The 9694-nt window shown below is 35.6% G+C and overlaps 1 protein-coding gene across 2 annotated transcripts in view; it reads left to right on the plus strand.

Annotated features, from left to right (window-relative positions):
• The window catches only part of mfhas1 (multifunctional ROCO family signaling regulator 1), a 40884-nt gene extending 33210 nt beyond the window's left edge, over positions 1–7674 (plus strand). Inside the window, exons 2-4 of one of the 2 annotated variants that reach the window (XM_056446108.1) lie at positions 4897–5003; positions 5143–5234; positions 6466–7674. In XM_056446108.1, the coding sequence (XP_056302083.1) occupies positions 4897–5003; positions 5143–5148 (113 nt within the window). In that variant the 3' untranslated portion in view covers positions 5149–5234; positions 6466–7674. Of the gene's footprint in view, positions 1–4896; positions 5235–6465 lie in introns of both variants that reach the window. The other variant, XM_056446107.1, reaches the window with a different exon arrangement.
• Positions 7675–9694: the final 2020 nt, after the last annotated feature.

The following is a 9694-nucleotide window of genomic DNA, read 5'->3' on the forward strand; positions in this document are numbered from 1 at the left end:
TTTTGGGAAAGCATTTAAGTTACCATCTACCACATCGTCCACCCCTATTGCTCATAACCACACCTTTAAGCCATCACTCATTGACGCCACATTTTCAATTTGGTCCAGTAAAGGAATGATCACTGTAAGAGACTTGTACATGGATGGTTAATTTGCTACATTCCCTCAGCTGAAACAGAAATTTGATCTTTTACCATCACATATTTTTTTCTACAGCTGAGAAACTATGTTAGTACATCTATCTCTCACTTTGAACAATTAGCAGATGAACATGATGTATATAAATATAAATCTGCCTCTGTAAATAACTGATGCCATTTTATAGATGTATTTACTGCTCAGTTCGACATATCTACCTTGTATTTGAAAGATTCCTCAAAATTTCTTCAAATTACCAATGAGGATTGGAAAAAGTCTATCAAGGTCATAAAAACATGTACTATGAACTGATGACACTAACTAATCAAATATAAACTAGTACATCGGCTTCATTATTTTAGGGTTAACCTTAACAAATTCTACCCCTCCATCTCCTCTAAATATAACAAATGTGAATCTGCGAAACATCTTTTTTTGTCATATGTAATAGGTTAATTAGGTTAACTAGGCAGGTTAGGGTCAAGTCAGAATTATTAGCCCCCTTTGATTTATTTATTTATTTTTTTCTTTTTTAAATATTTTCCAAGTTATGTTTAGCGGAGAGAGGAAATTTTCACAGTATGACTAATAATATTTTTTCTTCTGGAGAAAGTCTTATTTAATTTTTAACTACTACAAAGACTTCAGAATTTGCACCAGTCACATTTAAGTTTCTGAAGATGGGTTTCAGTAAAGAAAAGTGCTGGTCTGCTGAAGTCATTGTTCCCCACACATGCCTCGAGTGCTCCTTGCGGTTCAGCGCTCTTGTGTTTTATCCATAAAACCTGCTGGAAAGCCTGCCTAACAGTGGATGCTTGTACAGCGGTATTGACTTGAAGCTTTGGCCGGGGAGTGCAGTTTACCTTTTAAGGACCTGATAATGCACCTCAGAGAGCAAGAACAAAAAAAAGTCTGAAGCAGAAATGGAGAGTCTGGCAGAAGAACAAATGCAAAAGAGCAGCTAGAAATCAAGTTCAGTGCAAAAGTCAAGAAATAACTCCCAGAAATGACTAATATTGCAACATATATTAGCAACAGCGTGACTTAGACTAAAGGAGTAAGTGATAATAATAACTAATGCATGAATCAGCAGGAACACTCACCTTTATTCTGTATGAATCCCATAAAGCAACTGCTGACTAATTTCCTATTAAGCCTCCACAGTGAATACTTGTAGAATTAGCAACACCGTCCCTATTTTCACATATGGTAACCTCGGCTTTCTAGTTTGCTCAGTTCTAATGTTCAATCTAATGGAATTTCTCCTTTATTTAGAATGAAGGAGAACAGAAAATCAATAGGCCTAATGGTGTAAGTGGTGCACCCGTCGGGCTACATGGTGCCATGATGTACAGTTATTTTAAGTGGTAAGGTACCATGCCATACTTTGTTTTCCCATTTAACTGCAGTGCCTTGGGGGGAAATTCTTTGTACTTTAAGAAGCTTGTCTTTTGTTAAAACCACATCAAATCTGATGTTATTATGATAATAATGCATTATTCAAACATTAATAGGGATCAGGTTATTTATAGTTTTTCTGCTGGGTCACAAATTAAAAAGGGATTATAGTGTTTCTAAAAAAACAGTGTGGACTCTTTAAGTAACAAGTATCCATGTCATTTGTGTTAAATGTAGGTTATGATTAATATTAAGTGCTTTTTAGCTACAGACGCTCCTAAAAATTCACTGTTTAAAACAGGTTTCCCAAACTTTTCAGTCGGTGACCCCCAAAATAACAATACTAGTGACTTGCTACCCCAATTATTCACTGAGGTGGTTATAGATATATAATATTTGCACACAACGGCACACGCATACCAATAGATCCAAGTCTGTCCAAGTCGGAGACCATCCTCCATGTTCACTTGTGGCCTGTATTTATTTTTAATGTACATGAGTGTTGAAAAGGTGTCAAAGTTTAACCTGGTGCCATAAAATCAATGTGCTGCATCTGACGCTATTGCTTTGATTTAAATGTAATTTAATCAATCCAGAGGTCTCAAAAAAAATTGAAAGGCAGATTTTTATTTTTTATTATTATTTCTATGTTAATTATTAACATGTTAACAATGCTACTATTAACTACTGTTTTGTTTTTCAGTAGGTTATGGATAAAATATGGTAATTCTAATAGTTTAATAAAATGAATTTGATTTTTGAAAATCATCAAGCGAGACCCCGGGGGTGTCCTGACCCCCACTTTGGGATCCACTGGTTTAAAAATTACAAAAATGTTTTATGTCATTTTTTTTTCTTGTGTGTTAAAACAATACATGCGTTTTGCTTTGTCACGATGAAATCAGAACTTATATTTAATTAAAGGCATATTACAGTTTGTTAATCATAAATTAATTTTTTATTCATGTGCCTTGTAGTTTTTATTAAAAAAACATGAAATTTCCAAATGACAATGTTCTGAAGATCCAGTCAATTGCCCGGTCAAAATAATCAAAATAAGTATCAAAATAGTCAAAATAATTGCATTTTTCATCATTCACAATAGAGAAGAAAATATTATCGCAAGTTCCAGACTAGTTTAGGTGACTGAATACAGTATATCGAAACAGTTTCATATTTAATAGCAATATTTGTCTGGTTTTACTTTTCTGCCTTAATAACTTGTTTTCTAGTTATTTATAAACTAATAATTTATACGGGTTATAAACAAAGATAGATTGATATCTCGATAAATTGGTTTCATTTACTCATTCATTTTCTTATTGGCTTAGTCCCTTTATTAATCAGGGGTCGACAAAAAGGAATTAACTGCCAACTTATCCAACATATGTCATTACGCAGCAGATGCCCTTCCAGCCTTTCGAGCACTGGGAAACACCCATACACTCTTGCATTCACACACATACACCATGGCCAATTTAGCTTATTCAATTCACCTATAGCGCATGTCTTTGGACTGTGGGGCAAGATTCAAAGTCACATGCAAGCACAGTAGCCTACAGATGACGGTGGTCTATAATCTTGTGGACTGACACATGATGTAATGCTTTATTTTCCTGCGGTTGGTCTGATCCCTCTTAAGTAGCTGTTTGCTTGCACATTGACTTGCTGACTAGGACACCAATCCTTCATTGCAGCTCTGTTTATAGGCATGAGGGACTCTCCTGTCAATACTGGCTGCTTGTAGGGTGGACTGAACAGGTTTGTTTTGGTTCTATAGACATTAACAGACTTTAAACCTCAATACAATCAGGTTTTGGATTCTGAAGACAAGCTGTACAGTTCATAATCGCAGTTATTCTTTAAGGAGTTTTATAGGAACCTGGTAGTCATCATTGAGTTTAAAATGATAAAGCTTCATCATATATTAAGCCTTTACACGGTTGTGTGTTTAAAAAGGCGATTTAATGAAGATCGAGCTGTTTTGCTCAAGCGTTGATAAATGCTTGATAAACATCGCCATCTTGTGGTAGATTTTAGACTTTTTTGAGGAAACGTGCTGAATTACCAGGAACATGGAAACAAATACATTTGGGAACAATATGTGATAAACAGGGATCCTGTCTAGAATATAAAAAACAACAAAAATTATTTGCGCTTGCAAGAGAGTGCAAAAGTGGATTAGAAAGTATAGTTCTCCATCATTCCCCCCCCCCCGCCCCCCCAATGGAGATTGAATCTCATTACTTCATTTTCAATAATTTCCTTGGCGTAACTAGTTTTTTGCATCTCTTCTGCGTTGTGTAAATAAATATAGACCTTTTATATATCTTTCAGTGATTTATTGTCTGTGAAAAACAGCCAATACAAAAATGAGCACAGAGACATTCTGTCAGCCCTCGTGCACTGGCTGCTTCTTCCTCATATACAACATAAGCATCATTTTGTCCTTAAGGTAACAGAGGGGGCGCTCTACATGTAAAACAATAAACAAATGTTAACCCCATCCTTCCTGATAGTATTCCAATGTTTGTGGGTTTTGCCCATTTCCAGACTGGTTTCCAGCCATTTCCAGGCTGGTCTTAGCTGGTCGGCCTGGTAGATGACCAGCCAAAACCAGCGATCTCCAGCTTAAACCAGGCTGGTTAAGCTGGTTTTAGCTGGTCATTTTCCAGCCTGACTAGCTAAGACCAGGCTGGAAATGGCTGAAAAACTGCCTGGAAATGGCCCAAACCCCTCTAAAACCAAGCTGGTTGGCCAGCTGAAACCAGCCAACCAGCTTAGGCTGGTTTCAGCTGTTTTTTCAGCAGGGATTTACATCATAAAAGCTTAACACATACAGGTGAAACCACTTATGAGAAAAAAAAACAAAACAAACAACAATAATATGATAATAAATAAAAAGTGTGGATAATTTTAAAACTATATTGAAAACTTTGTTCCCTTCATTGAAAACAATTTCTTCAGATTAATGCATATTTACTTTATTAAACATATTTCAAATGATTTAAAAAGTTAATTACACTGTAAAAGAATAAATATCCCGATGGAGAAAATGAATGGTATTTTTACTTCTGTAACCCAACTACTGTAATCAGTATTAAACAGCTTACATTTTTATAATAATAAAGTCAATTTTGAAGATTGTTTTTGCATTTCTTTAAATCAATTTAAACCATGAATTGATTCTCTCAAGTAACACTTCACATTTGTCTGGCTTATAATTACATTATCCATCAAATGATTCTGTAATTGCACTAAAATATTAAATCATTCTTTTTTTGTGTGTAAAATTGACTGATTGTGCATACCAATGTGGATTAAACAAACCTTTTTTTATCTCTTTGTGGACATTTACAGGAGAGCTGTTAAGCCAGCCTCGACCTGAGGGACTCACTGAGATCATCTGCCCCAAGAACGGCTCAGAGCGGGTCAATGTGGCGCTAGTTTACCCTCCAACCCCGACTGTAATCAGCCCCAGTCATAAATGACTCTTGACTTCACTGCACTTTCCTGTCTCCAAAAACCACTGCACCACTTTCCACTTTATATTACATTACACATGTGCACACACGCAGAAATATGCATGTGTTTGTGTGCGCAAAGGTTTGACCTCTGCTCTGATGGACCACTGGATGCTCCACCAAGAAAGTTCACAATGGAAGCTTGGCCATTATACCAGGACATACTTGCTATAGGTAGGATTTTGTTTAAAGCTACTTATATTCTGATGAACTATACACTGTAAAAGGCGATTAGTTACTCAACAAAAAAGGTGAGTATTTAAAAACATTGTCTTAAAAGCGGTGAGTTGACTTTACTTTAAAATTAGAGTAAACCAATTGTAACTTGGAATTGTTGTTTAACATAATTTTTATAATTATGCATGTCGTTTATTTATTTAATTAAGGCAATGAGTTTACTGACTTTAAGTGCAGTACTGACTCACTAAAATGCAGAATTGAAATCTCATAATTAAATAGTAGCCTAAATGAGACCTATAACCGCAAAATAATCTACTCCAAAAAACAAACACACAAACAAACAAAAAAAAAAAAAACACTCCTTTCACCATGCAGGCTGGCTACTGGCTATCCTGTCAGACCATGTCAACTCAGAGTTCAAGTTTAAACTCAGATTTTGTTGAACCTTCTGATTGAAATGGGCCCCAGATGACTGGAACAGCATATTTTGGAAAGACTTCATTTTAGGATTATTTGGATGGCAAGTACATCTGCATAACAAATAAATAACAAGTGCATATATATATATATATATATATATATATATATATATATATATATATATATATATATATATATATATATATATATATATATATATATATATATATATAATTTAAAATACAATGAAATAGTCTTGTGTTTTTATATTTATGCAGTATTCAGGCGTTAAAGGGATAGTTTACCCACAAATTCTGTCATCATTTACTCACCTTTTACTTGTTTGAAACCCTTTTGACTTACTTTCTTCTATCGGACTAAAAAGAAGATATTTTGAAGAAAGCTGGAAACTGGTAACCATTGACCTCTATAGTATTTGTTTTTCCTACTGTGGAAGTCAATGGTTACAGGTTTCCAACTTTCCTCAAATTATCTTCTTTTGTGTTTTTATTGCGTTTGTTCAAAACTCACAAAATTTGAAACCACTATTGAGTAAATAGTGGGTAGATTTTGAGTTTTGGGAGAACTATTCTTTTAAAAACACATGCACATGATACAATTTAACTCTATTATTGCCAGATCAACTATAATCCGACCCCGCATTGCATATTCTGTGATGTGACTATTGTGGATGCGCACATTTGCACTGTCATTGCTGACGACATATACTGTATTGTGCAGCCCTAAAATATCCCCTTATTTAATCATCCTCATTTTAATAACATTCTCTCTTTTTTTTCTTCAGATGTTCAGCTCTGACTGCCAACAAACAACGAACTGAAAGTATTAGAAACTGTTGCCCTGACATACTATTTATGTCAATGTACATCTGAAGCTTTTTCGGTCACCCTGAGATTTCCTGCAAAGCCTTTCAGTTCAGTGTTCTGCAAGTTCTGGAATCTCACATATATTGCATACATTGGAGTGAACTGGAGTGGTTCGGCAGACTGAATATGGACAAGAATGGACCGTTTTCCTCAGACATAAGACAGACTTTGATTATCAAGGTTAGATTGATGATTTGAGCGAGATTGTACTTGAAATGCATGCCTCTGCAATGTAAAAGGATCTTTAAATGACATATAAATGGGTAAATGCACCTAGCGCAAGCCTTTTGAGAGGTTGAATGTGAAAGGACACAACTATTTACTGGTTTTCAGCTCACTTTTTTTGGGGGGGGGGGGACAAAAAGAGAAGGCGTTTCAAGTGATTTTAGTGATAAGTGTCGCCAAAGATGCAGTCTTTCTATTTCTCTGTCTGTCGTTCTTTGTTTCTATGCATAATTTTATACCCACACACACACACACTTCAGTGCTTATACAGAAACAAAGTGTACTTCATAGCATGAAGGATTTCATTTCAAGCATGTAAACATAAATATCAACCGTCTAGAAAATATCGACACAATCTTTCTTGCACATCTTCACAGTTTTACCGCTGGATGCAGTTTTTGATGCAGAATTACTGATGTAGAGATGTACAGAAATGGTAAAAGTCCAATAATTCAGCCAAGGATGTCTTTTCACTTATCTGCTCAACTGTAAAGTTCTTTGTTTTATATATTAAATTCACTGGAAATGTTCTTTAAAAGCAGTGTCCATATTGTACATATTTGTGTAAAATGTTCACAGGATAAACAAGTAATACTTTTATATATATATAGAATTGATCCATACTTCTATTGTGCATTGTTTCAATGTTACTTTTTGGAGAAGGGAGAATCTGCAATACGCGTAATGTTTATTGTGAACAGCGGATGAACTTTTGTACATAATATTTTATTTTTGTAAGCAAATAAGCTGTCACTAGTATCCCACGTTGTTTACTGTGCATTGTGCATGGCTGCTGTGCTCAATGTCAAAGTCACAAACTGTTTTATAAGTCATAAAGATGATATTCTTTCTCATTAGGACCACAAGAAACACCAAATATAAAGGCTGGTTTCCACACTGTTGCACAGTTGTTGTTTCTTTTTCGTAATAACTGTAATTTTGCATAAAAATTACTAAGAGATATAAAGTCAGAATTATTAGCCGGTTTTTCTATTTTAAAAACTTCCCAAATGATGTTTAGCAGAGTTTCACAGTATTTCCTATAATATTTTTTCTTCTGGAGAAAGTCTTATTTGATTTATTTCAGCTAGAATAAAAGCAGTTTTAATTTTTTTAAACCATTTTAAGGTCGATGTTATTAGCCCCCTTAAGCAATATGTTTTTTCGATTGTCTACAGGGCAAATCATCGTTTTACAATGACCCTAATGAACAAAACTTGACTAATTAACCTACTCAGGCCCTTAAATTGCACTTTTTAGCTGACTACTAGTATCTTGAAAAATATCTAGTGAATATTAGGAGTGTGACAAAATACTGATATGCTAATATATCGTGATATTTCTGGCTGTGATGCATTATCAGTACTCTGGCGTCAAGGATCAATATTTATCTATATGTACAAAATATCTGAATTAAATAATCTGTCTTAAACTGACTGCAGCAGTTTACCCAGTGCTTAATTTATAGATTACGAGGTCCTGGAACAGATCGGGGTAACGGATCCGGCATGTTACCAGAGGAGGGAGAGGTGTCATGGATGAAAGTGAAGAGGTGGGGGTGGAAGTTGTGTCTGGTAAGAAAGTGAAGAGTGGCGAGGGAGTGTCGTGGACCAAAGTAAAGAGGGAGGGGATTGCTAAAATGAGGTGGCGTATCCGTATCCGACTTGTTCCGGCACAAATTTAGCCCTGAGTTTACCGGTTTGGCAGCAGTAATGGTGTATCAACAATAGGCATGGGCCGGTATAAGATTGTGATGATATGATAACCTTAACCAGTTAAGCTTTTGGGTATTTCCGCCTGAATTTGGCTTTCCGATTTACAAAGCTTCCCATAATCACATGCAGAGGAGTAAATACAAATGTTTGTATCATTTTAAATCACGGTTTCACAATATACTTCATGGTATTGTGATTACTGGTCTAAAATATGTTTTTTAAATGTCTGGGTAAAAAAAAACGTTTGCTCCCATTGAACACAATATATTTTATTTTAAGAAATATTTAAATATTTTGAACGAGTAGCTTTTGATGTGGAGGGTCCTTTTCTGCTGGAGATATTGTTGCCCTAAAAAACTAAATAAAATGGTCGTTAAAAAAAACAGAAAATTCTGGCGGTTTTAAAACCTTCCCTACTGAAAAAAACAGCTTAAACCAGCCTAGGCTGGTTGGCTGGTTTTAGCTGGTTGACCAGTCTGGTTTCAGAGGGGTTTTGGCCACTTTCAGGCTGGTTTCCAGCCATTTCCAGCCTGGTCTTAGCTGGTCAGGCTAGAAAATGACCAGCTAAAACCAGCTTGACCACCTTTCCAGGCTGGAAGCCCAGCCAAAACCAGCTATGTCCAGCTTAAACCAGGCTGGTCAAGCTGGTTTTAGCTGGATTTAGCTGGTCATTTTCCAGCCTGACCAGCTAAGACCAGGCTGGAAATGGCTGGAAACCAGCCTGGAAATGGCCAAAACCCCTCTAAAACCAGGCTGGTCAACCAGCTAAAACCAGCCAACCAGCCTAGGCTGGTTTAAGCTGGATTTTACAGCAGGGTTGCTTTTCCAAACCGCAGTACACCTTGCAAACGATTATCATCCCATGCTTAATAAATGCATTTTTTATTATTCATCTACAAATATTGTGTTATATCATGGATGGTTTTCTTGTGATATTATATATATCTGTATATCAATATCAGGGGCAAAATTTCGTGATAATACCGTAACGTGAGTTAACCTGCGATTCCCACGCTTGGCAAAGTACTGTCATTATGGCAAAGATAAAAGAAACACGTTATTAAAATTATCCAAACAATAGATTAGAAATATGTAAAAAAATAAACAGAAATTGGGGGAAAAAATATACAGGGGGCTAATAATTCAGGAGTCAATTCTGACTTCAACTGTATATTATTTTTTAAAGGGACAGTGTGATAATGTTAGT

This window comes from Danio aesculapii, chromosome 21 (genome assembly GCF_903798145.1).
Source record: "Danio aesculapii chromosome 21, fDanAes4.1, whole genome shotgun sequence".
Taxonomy (NCBI): Eukaryota; Metazoa; Chordata; class Actinopteri; order Cypriniformes; family Danionidae; genus Danio; species Danio aesculapii.